The sequence below is a fragment of the Tigriopus californicus genome, chromosome 5, assembly GCF_007210705.1.
Source record: "Tigriopus californicus strain San Diego chromosome 5, Tcal_SD_v2.1, whole genome shotgun sequence".
Taxonomy (NCBI): domain Eukaryota; kingdom Metazoa; phylum Arthropoda; class Copepoda; order Harpacticoida; family Harpacticidae; genus Tigriopus; species Tigriopus californicus.
The window spans coordinates 8044278-8061275 of record NC_081444.1 but is presented as its reverse complement, the minus strand read 5'-3'; the positions used below and the strand labels follow the sequence as shown (position 1 = coordinate 8061275).

The following is a 16998-nucleotide window of genomic DNA, read 5'->3' as shown; positions in this document are numbered from 1 at the left end:
GGGGCAAGTGGAAGTTTAAAAGAACCCATAAGAGAAGCAAGTACTTCATTGCTTTGGCTGGCCTGGATTTTTTGGAGGGCTCAAAAGAGCAAACCTTGACATTTATTACAACATTTTCCACGAAGTAGATTTCACGTACCCTCTCGAGCAGTTCCACTGAGTGATCTTATTCTCTAGTCTGCTGCAACGGAGGCGGATAAATTCTAACTCATTTTCTTCTGTTTTTGGGACCCAAAGTTTTGCTATTCATGAATGGGATATTGGGTTGATAATTAGCTTTCAGAGTTCAGGATTTGAGATAAACTTGGGCAACTCTCTAAAGGATTCAAGTTCTAGGGGCAAAATTAGATGAATTCAATTGCTATGTCCATAAGCTCGTCATAATGATGCTTTGACTAGCTCATGTGGAGAAAGTTATGCTTAACATCCATTTTTTTGTAATCTGAGGGTTTTTTCCAAACTTAATGACTCTGAATCCAAACTTAGTTGGCTAAGCAAACTTAGGGGCTTTGCCTAATCCAATTCTGAGATTATTTTGCTGAATTCAACTTAAATCTGAGTTTTTTTGCTGAATCCAATTCAAATTAATTTTGATACACTGTACTGACCTGCTTTGATTTTGAATTGATTAAATTACCTGTAGTGGTTAGAAACTGCATGAAATCACTAACCAACTAATTAACAATTTGATCCCCACTACTACTTAAATGAAAAGTTAAGTTTCATCTGTAAAACACAAATTCTTATAGCCTTATTAAAATGTGAACATATTTTGCTAGTTTAACAATATGATATGACAGTGCTTAGTAGGTTGTCAAGAACATATAGAAGCACAAAAATGTTGTATCTTGGTTTTCTAGTACATGTTCTGCCTTGAAAAGTATCTCAGTGACCTCCCAAAATTTGTGCTGACATCATCATGCAACTGCTACTTCAATGACAGTTTTTAACCTTATCTTCAATACAATTTACTTTGTTTCAAATTACTTTTGATTGATACTTAGATTGGAGCTGGCCACTCTTTGACTCTGTACTACAAGACTTTAAAATATGATTGAAGTCTGATATCTACAGTATACTTCAATTTTCCAGTTTCAGCCTTAGAGTTAGGGTTTCATTTCTTGCCACTTCATAAATTGATCAAAGCTGGATTCTTTGATGATCAGTTTACCCCTCTCGTCTCACCAGTGAGACGACTGCCACAGTGGTTCAAAAGCCTTTTGAATTCCAACGGAAATATTCAAGCAAATCTTGTTAACTATTAGCCATATGAGCGCAAAATTTGAGCCAGAATTCAATAAATCAATCACGTCAAAATTACTTCTTATGATTTTTGCAAGGAAGAAGACTGTTAAGATGGATATGCGCATTTCTCTCAATACTTAAAAAGGTTTTTTGACCACCGAGGTGAGACAGGTGAGACGAGAGGAGACAAGACGACCAACCGTAACCAAAAATCTAGCTCAAGTATCAAATGCTCACATGCAAGTTTTTATGTGCAAACCACATAAACGTACAAGGAATCAAAAGGTTCTGCTTGTAGAAACTTGTACATTTCAACACTTTCATCAAATAAAAACAAATATGACCAGGATACCCATATATAACAATGCTTTATTTGTTCAAAAACATCCATTTGGGTAAGGTTTGACCACAGAAATGATTATAGTAAACTAATTTGACCTCTGGTCAGAAAAAACAAAAAAATGAGTAAGAAAATTTGGATAACGCAGAAAAATTTGGATTCAGACCAATTAGAAAAAGCTCAGATACAAGTCGCAAAAATTTGGATCTTATGCATAACGCTAGTTACAGTGGGATTATGACTAGCTCACGGACTTTGGAGTTCAAGTCATCTAATTTTGTGCCTAGAACTTACAACAATTGATCCCTTAGAGAGCTGCCCTTGTTAAACTCAAATCCTGTGCTCTAAAAGCCATGTATAAGCGCAATGCCCCATTCATGAATAACAAAACCTCGGGTTTCAATTACCGAAAAAAATGTGTTAGACAGATAAATAACAACAAACACACGTTGTCCGTGTCTCGATTACACCGCTCTGCCCTTCTCCGGAAATTAACCGTAGACTTCCCTGTAACCTCGACCTGTGCTTGAAATGGGCAAAAAAAGTGCCAGGAAAGGGCCGAGGTCGACCTCAGAGTCGCTTTCGCTCGACCAGAGTGAACTTGGGGGTGATTACGATGGATTCATCACGGATATTGCCGCATTGGAAGGGGCGCCTCGGTAATCTATCAGATCCAATCACACCCTTGGTTCGCTCTCTTTGACCGCAAATTCATTCCAGGTTCCTTCACACTGATGATGTGGAAGGCTCACATGACTTAGCCACGCCCTCGGCCACGTTGGGACCAAGCTCAAAACTGTCTTTGGCGGCCATGTTGGCCTCCGTGGCCCCAGAAAAAGGACGCGAGGTTCAAAAGGTCAAGGCTCAGGCCCAGGCCAAAGAATGGAAGCTGAGCCAACCATTGAGCGATCCGGCCGCCAAAATGGTGGCCAGAAAAGCGCTCTATCAACGAGCCAAGGCCGATTTGGGTCAGTGGAACGCCTTGGTTCATTCTCGACGAGCGGCTGAAACCCTGTCTTTTCCCATTCGAACCGAATCCGTCAACCGACTGGAAACCCAAAATGAGGCTGCCACCCATTTCAAGGTGAGTTGATGGCCAAAGTAGGGACACTTTCATGTTAATGAATCATGGTCGGACCGACAATGACTTTCAATCTAGGCCCAAACTCCACTGGAACGTGAAGTGGCTGCCCTTTTGCATGGGTCTGCCTCCACGGTGAAAGCCGGGAGCGAGCTGAGTCAACGCGAAGAATCAATTTTGAGTAACTTGTCGTACCAAGAGGCCCTGGAAAAACGCAAGGAATTGGCTCGACTTCGGGCCTTGCAAAGCTATCAAGAGGCTAAAATGAAACGGCAGCGCAAAATCAAAAGTCGGAGCTACCGGAAAGTTGTGCGCAAGCAAAAGGCGAAGGAGAAGCTCCGAGAAATGGAAGAGCTCCAGAAAACCAATCCGGAATTAGCCCAAGAGAAACTAGAGGAAATGGATCGGACTCGCATCACTGAGCGAGCCTCGTTGAAGCATCGAAATTCATCCAAGTACTTGAAAACGCAAGCCAAACGTGCCAAGTACTCCAAAGAAGTAAGTTAAATAACAATCAAACATGAAATAAGACAGAGGGACCTGTTAAAGGTATCCTGGAATAAGATAATGATTGGAAATAACTTTAAGCGATAGTAATGATTGGTTGGGCGCGTGTTGATCGATCGATCGGCTTAACCGATGAATTCATATTGTCAAGGTCGACATTTTGCCCCAAATATTCAATACTCTTCTCCTATGGTTTGTAGAGACGGGCATATAATTTTGTTAGTATTTACATGTTCTTACCCTAATTACCCATCGCTTTGAATTTGCAGAGTCAAGCCAATCTTCAAGAGCAATTGGATCTTCATCGAAATCTAATGGCCAAAGCGGATAACGAAAAGGCAGACGAGGCCAAGGAAAACTCCTCCGATTCTGATGATGAGATCGACCTAGACGACTTGCTGTTGGCTAAGCATCAGGAAGCTTCTTTTGCGGTGAATAAGAATGTCCTCAAGGAAACCATCATGGCCGAGCAAAAAACCACTCGCTCATCGACAAAGGCCAAGAAAACCCCCAAGGAGACGCGGCAAGCCGTTCTCAAGAAAAAAGCTCAAGAGCAGCTACATTTGGCCGCTAACATCGACGATTTGTTTAACGTGGCCGATCACATCATCGATGACAAGATTCGCGACAGGTGTAAGCAGAAGTCGAAAAAAATAGATGACAATCAGGAAGAGCCATCCTCCGATCCTGAGGACGCATATGAGGATGCGGATAGTCGGGCCTTACCCATGGCATCCAAGGATTCCCAAGAGAAATCTACTCTAAATAAAGCGCCATTACCCATTTTGGATCCGGATCGTTTCGTGGCTCCCACCGATGTGTCGGTGCCCGTTTTGGTCGATAGTGAGCACGAAGAAGACATCGAGCACGGTGGGGCTGAGCAACAAAAAGCTGATATCATTGAAGCTTTTGCCGATGACCAAGTTGATATCGATTTTAGGTGAGTGTTTTTGAATTCAGTTTTTTTTGTTTGTTTCTAATTTCTTCGAGTCTAATTGTGCCTTGGTTTCCTCCTATCGTAGCGCTGAAAAGAAGGCTGCTATTTTGGCCTCCAAACCGAAGGACATCGACCTGTCTTTGCCAGGCTGGGGTAGTTGGGGCGGACAAGGGTTGAGCATTTCCAAGCGGAAAAGGAAGCGTTTCATCGTTAAAGCGCCGCCCGTGCCCAAACGTCGGGATGAAAATAAGGGCCATCTCATCTTAAACGATCACAAGAACGAATCATTGCGCTCTCATCAGGTTAACCAGGTTCCCTTTCCATTCAAGTCAGTGGCCAGTTTTGAGGCCAGTATCCGGGCTCCTGTGGGCGAGACTTTCGTGCCTCGAGTGGCTTTCAAGCGACTGATCAAACCCAGAGTGAGCACAAAGGCCGGTCACGTGATCGAACCCATTCAAAAAGAGTCGCTCCTCAAGCGACAGAAGCGATCGTGATGGTTGACCTTATTAATGGTTCATGAAACAAACGGATCTCTGAGAGAGCAAATTTATCAAATTTGCAAATTGGAGCTAAACGGGATCGAGGAATCAAAATTGTGTCTTAGTATGTGAAAGAGACGATTGTCCCCGAGATATTGGAGCCTTGCTACATTGGACAATCTGACAGTTGTTAACTACTGTATTATACTAAATTGAAACATATATAATGTTTTTATTATTGTCAAAATTCTTGATTATGCCGTTTTCTGCATGAACCCTACTAGTAGAGCTGGGGCGAATCCAGCCTTCAGCTTGAGTGCCTTTGAGTCTTTTTAGCATTTGGGGTGTCTTTAGAAAAATCTTTTCAGGACAAGAAAAACTGGTTCCTGATAGAGATAGCTCTTTCCATTTTCTACTTTTTGCAGGGTTTTGCGCACGAAAGATATGTATCTAGTCTGATGAAAAATGACAGATTGTAATTCATTTGAATTGTCAAGAGTTAGGTTAGGATAAATGCCTCCAAATAGAGGCCAAATCATGACGCCATTAGTCCCATCTTCAGTTTACACGTTTAAGGAAGGACACTTTTTAAGTTGAAGGCCATGGACATCCTTCAATGGAACATTTCAACCTCCCGCGCATGCGTTTGATAGCTGGATGGATGGAAGGACTTATTTCGACGGCGGTCGGTCACCTCGGACTGCTGGCCCGGCTCAGGTGCACAGGCACGTTAAGGACAGCCAGCCCAGCCTTCTCATTGGACGATCAGCCACCCAAGCTGAAATGATCAGGTGCAGTTCGGGGATCAGGGGGAATTGGCCAAGATCAGTCGGGGCAGGCTTTTACCTGACAGGCCTGGTGTGCAGTGCCTGTAATAATCAGCCGACAGGTGAGATCTGCCCTAGCCCGATCAGCCTGAGTCTGGGCATGGGTCTGGCTAGCCTGTATAACCAGCGATCGAGCAGGACGGTCAAATCGTACTGTTTGTACCTGGGGTGGACAGCGGATGGCCCGAGTGAAAAAGAGAAAAAGAGAAAAAAAAGAGAGTGAGTCAACTAGCCGAAGAGGCGACCACAACCAGGAGGAACCAGGGAGGAAAGGGCATGGAAGCAGGTGAGACTGGCCGCTCGGCTCGCCAGCCAGTCAGCTTCTCATCCAGGCGACCTCTGGGCCAGCCACCTGCTCGTCTGCTACGGAGATCAACAGATACATACGACGAAGACGACGAAGACGACGAAGACGACGAAGACGACGAGCACGACGACCACGAAGAACGAGTGAGAACGACTGAGTGAAAGAGCGTGCGAGAAGAGGACTCCCAATTCTCAGCACGGGGCGGACGTGCGGCTGCCGGACATTCGAGCAGACCCTCACCCACCAGGAGGCACACACGGACACAGGCGGGCACAGAGGCACGCATGCACACATGCTCGAGCCAAGATCCCGAAAAAGAGACTTTGGCCAGGCCCAAAATCGTGGACTTCTCAGCCCGATCAAGATCGCTAGCCAGGCTTGAGCCATTGGGCCTTGGTCCGTCGTTTCCTCGCTCATCGCCTGGCTGACTGACTTCTTGGCCCTCATCCCCAGCCCTACCCCCAGCCCCAGCCCCCAGCTCGTAGGCTCAGCTTCAGCTCTATCGAGTCCGTGACACGCCTCAGCCCCAGGCCCGACCTTCTGGTGGAAGGCACTAGTGAGTGTTGTGTGAAGTGCCCTTGATCCCCGCCATGGTGCGCGATGATTGGTGGTGATTCGTAATCCCCTGGACGACAGCCTCAGCCCGTGATCGCGACCAATCTCACCCGTGTCATTCGACGTGGTCCAGGCGGCGGGCGAGAGTGAACCATTCCTCCGACCAAACCGGACCAAATCGAAATCGGAATCGGGTTCTGACCGGCCTCCCGAACGGAAAACCCAACAAACGAAGTGTATATTGTGCCCCAGTGATCTGATTGTCTGACAACCCCCTCCGTGGATCCAGATCCAGCGCCCACGGGCTCATTGCTCCAAAGCGCCGCCTATTCAGAAAGTTATTCACTAGCTCCGGTAAGTGGTCGAAGCATGATGACGCTGAATTTAAGCCCGGTAATGAAGTTGGGCCCAAGTTAAGCCACTCCTTTCCAGCGGAAAGTGGGATACGGCTCATTGGTTAGTTGCCGTCTCAAACCGGTGACCAGGGATTCGTGTCATATTTGCCGCTCCGTAATTCCTCGCCACCCCACCCACCCCCTCACGTAGACTCGCGATGGGCCGGGTATGGATGGACATGGCCCAACCATGCTTGGTTAGTAGTACCATAGATTAAGACGGGGAGTCTTAATCTATCTTCAGGGAGTCCAGAGCGATATTGCCACAATCACGTGCCTTTGAAGCGGATGCATTTTACGCATAAATAAGATAAGCGGCAGTAAATAATTGACCGGTATGTTGTTCATTCATATGGCCTGAGCCCTGTCGGACTATTTCCGCCATCCGATCCCATCGAGCCACAGCCCCTAGCCCCAGATCAGTTGCGGGGCAACGAATGGAAATGTTTATGGAACTGGACCACTTACCAAGATTTTTTTCATTGACCATTCAAAGGGCATGATCGAAATGGTGTGCCTCTACCTCGGGACAGGTGCGGGGTCTCTGTCACGCTGGCACGAGCACCCAATTTGGCCTACGATGATCATGATGATGGAAAGTAGTCGCTCACTGCCAGGCGGCCATGGGAGGCCACTGTGAATGTATAGAAGTTACTTTGATTGAGGCCAAAGATGAAGAAAGTCGCGGAATTCGACGCTCCGAGACGGAGACAGCGCTGCCGAGTCCATGATCGAGAACAGTTGGAGTCAAAAGTCGCAGCACCATAGGAATTACATACACCTACTTAGGATAAGCGCACTCAGTTAGGATGTCTCCGTTGCCAGTCGGGCTCGACTCAATCGACCTATCCCCTCGGCATTGGGAATGATGGTCAACACTCTGCCGACAAACGACCAGAGGAACGAGGAGCAGAGACGTTCGGGCCTGGGAATACCCTAATGTGTTGTCAAAGTTCCTTCATATAGTGGGATACGAGTGAGAACGAAGGAGGCCACGAATGAGACCGATCAAGCAGATTGAATCAGGGGAAAAATGTGAACAGGGATTTTCCCTGCCCCAATCGACTTTGAGACGAAGACGACAAAAAGTCAATTTATATTTAATTCCATGACGTTTCTTTCTTCAGGTATGCAACGGCCCTTTGCCAACCTTTCGGACGCCATGAAGTTGTCGCTGTGGTGCTGCCCTTCTGATTATCATTGTGTTTGTGGTGATGGAGTCGGAACGCCATCGCAATGAGAGCCATCCATGGTTAAGCCATGGGCCAACCCACCGCCATGGCCTCCAATGGATTACCTCAAGGCTTGCTGAGCAACAACAATCAGTTTGTGCCCTCATCCAGTGCTTCCAATGCGAACCATATCCCACCCAATAGTGTTAATAGTGCCAATCCGGGGGGGCATAATGTGAGCGTGATCAGTGCCAGTGGAAATAACGGTGCCAATCCTAGCAGTAATAGTGCCTCAAATGCCAGCACCAGTAGCAATAATGGCAGTGCCCCCAAGAAAGCCAGGTCTGGTTATAATGAAAAGGCCATGGCCCAGATCCGAAATTCTCTCCGTCCTTTCCAACAACAGCATCAACTCCTACAAGACGAGCAAGCGCTCAACTTGAATCTCCAATACCTGTTGTCCTCGGGTCTAGATGAGGTAAGAATAACCCATCGACACGAGAGAGATCATTCAGTCGATTATTATTGGAATGCAACATTTCCAAGAGGTGATTGGCACCTTTGTAGCACCCACTCAACAGGATTTGGTACTCAGAAACGGTATGTAGCCGGAGTACGTACTTCCTGGCGCGCCAAAAGTAGTAGTTGTAGTCAGAGCTTTGACTATTGATTGGAATGTTAGGAATGCAGCTTGCAATCTCGTCTTGTACTTCCCCTTCTTCTCTGTTAGTCCAAGTGCAGCCCTCACGCACGTCTTTCTCTTGCCCCTCGTCCTCCTGTTCCTCCAAAGTTCTTCTTGTGAGAAATGAAATGTGGGAAACTCGTCCGTCGGTCCTCCAGCGAGGGAGAGGGGGCTGGCGTAAGGCATGGAAAGAGATGAGGACAGGAGAACACCTCAGGCTGGGCACCTCAGAGGTAACGAGTGATGGCAATGAAGACTAGAACTGCTACGCAGTTACCAACACATAAGTGTATGTGTGGGCTCATTTTGCACAGCACTATTCAGCAGCAATCCGTTGTTTTGCTCCTAGGCCTCCACACGCAGAAATGCACACGGGATGGAGAGTGACTCTCTTTGATGGATGTATAGAGGAGCGAGGTAGGGATGAATTAGAGGATGAATATGTAGCAGTAATACAGTAAACGTCGGAAGAAGGTCCATCATGCCCAGTGCCCAGTGTATAGCGATGGTGGGGTGCTTGAATGCTCTGCTTGCTTGCTTGCCTTGCCTTGCCTTGCCTTGCTTTGCCTTGCCTTGCTTCCTTCCTTCCGTCCTTCCTTCTTTGCTTTCTGGTGTGGTGTGTGGAACTCAGGAATGCATCCCAGATTTTGAGTTTTTACTGGCCGTTCGGCTTGAATGGCAAGAGACATGAGGAATTTGTTAGGAAACCGCCTGATAAGATGATTGATAATTCAGAGCATTTCGACGACTGCAATTTTTTCTTTGAAGGCAAGATTGGCTGGCTTCTCCAGAAATTCCTTTCGCATATATCGTAAGTTTGTGAACATAACTATTAGAATGATCATCCAGCGTATTTGATCTTAAATTTGAACGTGCTTCTTTGGATGTAACCAACATATACTTCTATTTCTCCCAACGTAAAAATGATAGAAAATGTATTTTTTTCTCTCGCAATTGCTCAAATGCTCGTAAGTAATGGAGCTAGGGTGTTTTCCAATTTTAGGCGCAAAAGAAAATCAACAGGAAAAAGTAAGTCAATCCTATGTGTTGTTAGGTGGATACCGTGTAGCTTTTCCCTTTAAATGATGAATTGATTTATAGCTATGAAGCATTTTGACATTTTTCATATTATCAAATGTGTTACAACCCAGTTTGCTAATGCCTTTTCCAAATTCTTATTCCATGTATGAAAAATGGCAAATCTTGCAATTTGAAAGTGAGAGTTGGCAAACTGCCCTTGCTTAAAATCAAATGGTAAAGAGCTAAACAATACGTTGTTGGAAACCTTGCTCTCAAATAAAAGTAAGAGAAAAAAACAAAAGCTTAACGGTGGCTTTCAAACTGAGCAAGCCTTAAAGCCTGAGATTGCCTTTAAATGCCCGTCTCAACCACCCGGACTCATTGAGAACAGATGTTTCTGCTCAACTAATAATATCGTCAATGGCGCACGCAGCTGCTCCTTTGTCGTAAACCAAGCGATCTCTCTCTCCCTCTCTCTCTCTCTTTCTTTTCATCGCCGAATGTCGCCCTCCCCCTGTTCTTCCTTGTTACTTCGTACTCTTCTCAACGTTGGTTTCCCAAGGGCTCACCCAATCCGTGCGCTTCTCTAGGCGGTAGCCATCAGCCATCTGTAGTCAGTACTGGTACCTCAAATCTTCCTTCCATTTACCCTGCCTTGAAGCACTCAAGGACTGGATCCGTGGAGTGCCTGTTCCCCTTCGCTTTTGATGAGTGCAAACAAACGGGGAGGAAAGCAGTCAGCATACGTTTCACCCTCGTCTAACCGTTAAAGCGTCGCCTTAATCAAACACGTTCAAACTAACGGAGATCAAGATTGTTACTTTTTATTTTAAAAAAAGACCTCATGGCATACGATAGAAACAAGTGAATTATGTTAGATAAGTTGCGCAAAAGTTTTCGTAGACACAAAGCACTTTACGTGGTGCAAGGTGACGATGAAGTGAGAAGGCGAAATCATGAGCAGGAATTGCACCCTTACATCAATACCCATTTCATTGCAACTGAGGTACGAGTTTTGGATCTGGGTTCGCTTTTGGAGAAAATGTTACCTAAAGCACTGATTCGTTTCAGGAACTGGCCCGACGTCTCATCGCTCAGAGTGGGGGACAATTAGATGCGGCTACGGAGCTTTTGATCCGACAACATGCCTCCCTTCAATTTCCCTCCCATAACGGAGGCAATGTAAAGGTCAATCATGACGGAGCCAGATCGAGCGACCCGAATGGTCCTCCTCCCGCCCTTCCGCCGCGATCTCATCATCACCACCTTCACCAATCACCAACAACACCACAGCAACAGCCTCCACAGCAATTGCAACCACTACAACAACAACAACAGCACCACCATCACTCCCAAGGTGAACCTCCACCGCCACCCCGAGTCCCAATTCTCACGCCTCAGTCAGGTAATGACAATGGACCACCGCCACCCCCTCCACCAAGGAAGTCTCAAGTACCACCTCCAACGCCTCCGAGGGGGTCAACTCCTCCTCCATCGTCCTCCAAAGGTAAGACCTCTTTTTGATCCAATGTTGACGGAACGAGTAGCATATTTACCAGCACTGGTTTTGATTTGCTTCCAGCAAGTGTCACGAATTCCATGTTGCGGCGAATGTCTCCAGTGCCTGGAAGAGGAGTGGCTGGATCAGCTGGTCCCTCACCTGTGCCTTCTTCGATGGCTCTGAATCGCGGCACATCACCCGTTGTGGTCAACTCGAATTCACATCACCATCCCTTGCGGGTGCAAAACTCAAGAGAGATCCAACAGCAACTTCAACAAACGTTGCAAAACATTCAATCCATGAGCATATTTCCGATGGAGGGTAGTTCGGGCGAGCCTCCCCCACCTTATCCTATGGGAACAGCCGCCCAGGGGCACACTGGGGCCAATCCACCGCCGTCGTATACTCAGTCATTGGCCATGCGGCAATCTCCGACTTTGTCTTCCACGTCCTCGGATTACCGCCTTCCCTCGTCCGAGTATCGGCGTTCTCCCGGGCCCAATCTGTTACCCACCTACCATCCCTACCTTGCAACGGGTGGCACGGGGGTGTCCATCGCCCCCACTAGTCCGGCACCATCTCCAGCTTCCTCTATGTTGTCCTCATCGTCTAGGACATCATCCTCGATGCAAGCCTGGTCGGCTCGACAAACCAAGACCCATTCTCCCATCATTATGCAGTCGGTCAAGAGCACTCAAGTTCAGAAGCCAGTCTTACAAACTGCCACCCCGCTTGCCCAACAAATGGCCCAAAACGAAGCGAATGCGTCCTCGGCCTTTGCTCCATCTAGTCCAATGCTGGTCCAATCATCAGGATCGAATTCAAAGGGTGGCCTGGCCCCTTCTAGTGCTTGTGTGGGCACTCCCTTTGAGGGAGGCAATGGCTCGTCAACCTCGGTGTTGTCCTCAAGTGTTGGCAGTTCCAATGGCAGTAAAGCCGTACCCCCACCGTCCTACGAGTTTTCGATCCAACAGAAGCATCATGGACCCAAGGTGGCTCTCCCTCCTTCACCGACATCAAGTCGAACAACCCCGACTGATCTTTCTCAACCACAGTTACCACCACCACCGCCATACCCGAGTACTGCGGTCTCGGCTCTCAACGCGCAAAAAAATGAAGAAAGTGGTTTAGTGAGTGGCAAATATTTGCCCGTCATTAGCACGGCTGCGAAAGTGATGCTTAATTCCTCGTCAGGAGGCCTCCCTCGAGGTGGTCGCAATGAGCCTACTGGGAAGCCTCCCTTACAAAGGAAATATTCACCCTCGGAATCAACCATGATTTCGACATCTCGTTCAGAATCTCCTAATTCCGATAGCGTGACCGTGTCTGCCGCCTCGCCATTGTCTTTTATGTCTTCCGAAGCCACCACCACAAGTGATTCCGGACTCGGGTCAGAACCGAAAACAACACATCACACCTCGCCCAAACCTGAGCGAAAGAAGCTGTCCCCGGAAAAAGAGGTGTCTCGACGCGAGTCTCTCGTTCGAAATTGTCCACCTCAAGCCTACAAATTCTTCATGGAACAAAGGATAGAAAATGTCATCAAGGAATTCGAGCAGAGGCGGCAGCGCCAACGAAGACTCGAACACGAGCTAGTGCATTTTAATGTGAAAGATCCCGTTATGAGTGAACAGATGCGACTCGTGCTTCAAAAGAAAGAAACCAACTACTTGCGCATGAAACGAGCCAAACTGAATCGCAAGCATTTCAAGAAGATCAAGAAAATTGGCGTAGGTGCTTTTGGCGAAGTCTCCCTGGTCCGCGCCATCAACTCGGTTGGAAGTAAATCGGGTGGCTTATACGCTATGAAGACCTTGAAAAAAAGTCACGTAGTAGAGAAGAATCAGGTGGCTCACGTTATTGCTGAGAAGGACATTCTAGCCGAGGCTGACAATGATTGGATAGTCAAGTTGTACTATTCGTTTCAAGTGAGTTTCTTTTTCATGATTGGACGGTTGAGCTTTCCTCGAGTTATTTCATTTTTTCTTTTATCTGAAAGGATCAAGATAATCTATATTTCGTCATGGAATATATCCCTGGTGGCGATCTGATGTCGTTGCTCATCAAGTGGGGAACCTTCTCCGAGGATCTAGCCAGGTACTTAATATCATCAATCTATGAGGAGTATGAAATTGGGGACGACACTTCTAACATCTGTCTTATTTGTCCATGTTTAGGTTTTACATAGCAGAACTAACTTGCGCCGTGGAAAGTGTGCATTCCATGGGATTCATCCATCGAGATATCAAACCGGATAATATCCTCATCGACGCTGGAGGTCACATCAAACTCACCGATTTTGGTCTGTGCACCGGCTTTCGTTGGACTCATAATTCAAAGTATTACGGCAAGAATGGAAGTAAGTTAGAAGGCATACTTTCACTTAAGTAGTCTGTTTTTCTAAACGATCCCGTCATCTTATAATGTATTATTCTAGGTGTGAGCCATTGTAGACAAGATTCCATGGATCCAGGCACCCTCGACCTCGAGCTCGGCAAATGCTCTTGCTCTGCCATCTCATCCAGTGGAATGAAACCGCTAGAGCGTCGGAAACGACAGCAACTGCAGCGTTGCATGGCTCATTCGTTGGTAGGGACCCCCAATTACATCGCACCTGAAGTACTTCTTCGTCACGGCTACACTCAGTTGTGCGATTGGTGGTCCGTTGGTGTTATTCTATACGAGATGATAATTGGATCGCCCCCTTTCCATGCTGATTCGCCCGCAGAAACACAATACAAGGTATTGCTATTGAACTGCAGCTTCTCTGCAGCTTGGTTATCATTAGGTTTCTAACTTGGGTTTGTTCGAATTCGTAGGTCATCAAATGGGAACAGACTCTGAACATCCCTCGAGTCCCTCGAATCACTAAGGAGGCTGAAGATCTCATCAAAGGATTGTGCGTGAATGCCGATCGCCGATTGGGACGTGAGGGAGGGAGTGCCGATATCAAGCATCATCCATTCTTTCATGGGATTGACTTCTCACGACCGCTCCGCAATCAAAAGGCTCCCTATAAACCGGACATCCTTCACGAGCTCGACACTTCCAATTTTGATCCCATTGATGAAGATGGTTCGTCTCGTTCAGAAGACGAAAGCAATGACGGCGATGACCCACACCGGAACGGCAAATCCAAGAAAGACTACCATGGCTTCTATGAATTCACATTCCGTCGTTTCTTCGATGACGGAGGCCATCCTTTGCCACTAGAAGAGTCCGGTGGTAATGGCAGCAGTAACAGCACTGCTACGGCCAGTTCTGGTGGCTCCACTTCCGGAATCCTGCCTCCTGATCCCATTTATGTTTGAATCCGAAGGCCTGATACGTCGTGTTTAGGTGCCGCATTTGTGATACTCCTAATGTGATACTCCTCCTCCTCCTCCTCCTGTTTTCCTCTCGACCCTTTTCCTTAGTTCCTCTCTCTATCATTATCTTTTGCCGCCTGCCACAACAACAACTACAACAACTATCAACACCGCTACCCACATTTCAACAACTACTATTATTACTTTAATACGTCTAGAATTACTCCTACTAATGTTATTAGTAATACAACCTACCCCCTCTCCCAACAAACAATATTGAATTTGGTGTAATCCAAATGTCACTAATACTCTTCGTTCAAATGTTTCCGAACTATGAATAAATCATCGCTCCTCTGTGCCAAGCTCAAAAATGCGAATTCAGATGATACGGTGATCAGTGAGAACTGATTAACCATAGGACTCGACTTGAAGCTTTGTGACCGACGCCATTTCTGGTTCTTTTCTACCCTCTGATATAATTCGTGCATGTTTCGATGGATTGGGGTGCTACTGGTCAGCCAGATAGTTGGCCCACGCGACCTCCAAATGAACTACTTACATTGGTCAGGGACACTATAGCAAGGAAACGCCAGATTTTTGCTATCACCCAACCTTTCCCTCCAAGTTAGGCCGAAAATCATAAACTAAATTAGTGGATGCAGCTCACGCGAAGAACTAGACCACGAGGTTCATTCAATCGCGTCTCCAGGTGAATGAATTGATCAATTGGCATCATGGTGAACAAGTGTTGTGCCTATGGTTGCCACAGCAGTTATAGTTCTAAGATGGTTGGATGCTCATCCTCTCTGATTGAATCATCATCATCCCTACCTTTGATGAATGACGCCAAAGGCCCCGAGTCTCCTGAAGGTCCCTTAGTTAGTTTTCACTCGTTCCAAAGTTTGAGGCTGCCCGGCTCGAGTGGATTCGTGGGGTGTCAAGACAGAACTAGGCTCCAAGTGCTCATTCTAAAGTATGCTCAAAACATTTCAAAGATGACGATTTTCAAACAGAGAGGAAGGCAGTCAATAACTCATTGGCATTGAAGAATCGCTGATTAAAACCAACCGCAGTACCATCCATATTTACAAACCGTCCAGTCTTCCATGCGTGCAAATTTACCAAGTTCAAGATATACTAAAGTTTCCATGACTCAGAGGTTTCGAAAGGAACAAGAACGCCACGATGAGCTGGTTGAAGGCTATCTAGAGCAAAGAAAGGTTCAAGACTTCAATTTTCTAGTCACTCAAATTTCAGCAAAAAATATGCCCTGCTAAGTTCAGCCTTCTTACCCACAAAGATTATCTTGTCTTCATCTCCGCGGTATTTGATCATAATAATGGACCTTGAATCAAATCTAGCTTTCAAATTCAACCAGACCTTTTGTTTGCATTGTTCTGTCATGAAGCCAAGGTTTCCAGAAATGATGTCAATCATATCTCTGCAGAGGGAAAAATCCATTACATTGATGATGTCCGAAATATCCTGGCTTTCTTAGCAGGCTATGCTGCAACCAAAAAAAGTAAGCTTTTGAGCGTGGAGCATAGAGTTGAGGATATTTGCAAGTTCGTGGAAACTCAAGATTATCTTGTCGTATCTCAGGGTAGTTTCAATTTTTCGACTGAACAACTCAAACTTTTGTTGAAAAGTCCAAATCAAAACAATACTCGCCAACCCTGCTTGCTGCTGCCTTATCATGGCAAAATAACAGCCCTGCCCTGTACAAGCTTTTGTCTACCATCAACCAATGTGCGTGCCTTCCTTCAGTAAGGTAAGGTTAAGCAAAGCTGACAAAGTGGCTTTATTCCAAGTGAACCAATTGCAAATCCTCTTTTGCAGACACCTCCAGCAATTTGGAAAGAACCTTTCGGTTGAGACTGGAATCTCGCCATCAACTGTCAAATACTTGAAGAGCAGACTTTCATCCTTGAATGAATGTGAGAAAATTGTCAGCATCATATTTGACAAAGTTTACAGTTCTAGATGCTGTAAATATTCAAACGGCCATTTCTATGGCTATGATGAAGAACAAGGCACATCTAAGACTGTTCTGTGCTTTATGTTGACTGGATTTGCTTCATTTTATTGAGACATTGTGTGTATGGTTCCTCTGTCAAAAATCAACCACAAGATCATCGGCCAGTGGTGGTGGAAAGTTGTTGAGCCAGTGACAGCCATTGGATTTTGCATCGTTGCATCAATTTCTGACGGGCATTCATCAAATAGAAAGTTTTTCACTGATGGGTTAAACTGTGGCAAGAATTCAAGCTTTGTTAAGAATCCATTTGCTGAAGCACCAAATGACAAAATATTTCCCTTCTTTGATACAATTCACATCATTAAAGGACTTTATACAAACCTCCTGAACAAGGGAGAATTCAAGTGCCCAGCTTTTCAAGACCCATGTGTTAACCCGAAGACGTCCCATATCTGTGAACTATACAAAAGTGAACTTGGGGCTCCAAATTGTTATGCACCAAAGCTAAGCCATAAAGTTCTTTTCCCATTAGCAATTGAACGAACCAATGTCAACTTGGCTGTCAAATTCTTCCATGAATTGACTGAGGCAGCTTTGAAACACTTCTCTCTGGCCAAGGGACAATTGGAATGGGCCATGTCATCAGCTTTTGTTAAAATTGTTT

At 46.1% G+C, this 16998-nt stretch overlaps 2 protein-coding genes across 4 annotated transcripts in view; both read left to right on the top strand.

Annotated features, from left to right (window-relative positions):
* The window catches only part of LOC131880764 (uncharacterized), a gene marked incomplete in the record, with an annotated part of 22385 nt that extends 17561 nt beyond the window's left edge, over positions 1 to 4824 (top strand). The window contains 5 exon segments of the mRNA XM_059227462.1: positions 2099 to 2244; positions 2306 to 2669; positions 2745 to 3164; positions 3443 to 4113; positions 4196 to 4824. Of these exon segments, the coding sequence (XP_059083445.1) occupies positions 2099 to 2244; positions 2306 to 2669; positions 2745 to 3164; positions 3443 to 4113; positions 4196 to 4604 (2010 nt within the window).
* Positions 4825 to 6100: 1276 nt separating this feature from the next.
* On the top strand, positions 6101 to 14727 carry LOC131881288 (serine/threonine-protein kinase Warts-like). 3 transcript variants are annotated; one of them, XM_059228115.1, is made up of 8 exons: positions 6101 to 6632; positions 7801 to 8323; positions 10619 to 11054; positions 11130 to 12976; positions 13048 to 13145; positions 13226 to 13407; positions 13486 to 13790; positions 13868 to 14727. In XM_059228115.1, the coding sequence occupies exons 2-8, from the start codon at positions 7934 to 7936 to the stop codon at positions 14357 to 14359; spliced, it is 3750 nt and encodes a 1249-aa protein (XP_059084098.1). In that variant the 5' UTR covers positions 6101 to 6632; positions 7801 to 7933; the 3' UTR covers positions 14360 to 14727. The 3 variants fall into 3 exon arrangements, with proteins under 3 accessions (XP_059084098.1, XP_059084099.1, XP_059084100.1); XM_059228116.1 differs by lacking the exon at positions 6101 to 6632 and having other exon boundaries at positions 7387 to 8323; XM_059228117.1 differs by lacking the exons at positions 6101 to 6632; positions 7801 to 8323 and adding an exon at positions 10217 to 10553.
* Positions 14728 to 16998: the final 2271 nt, after the last annotated feature.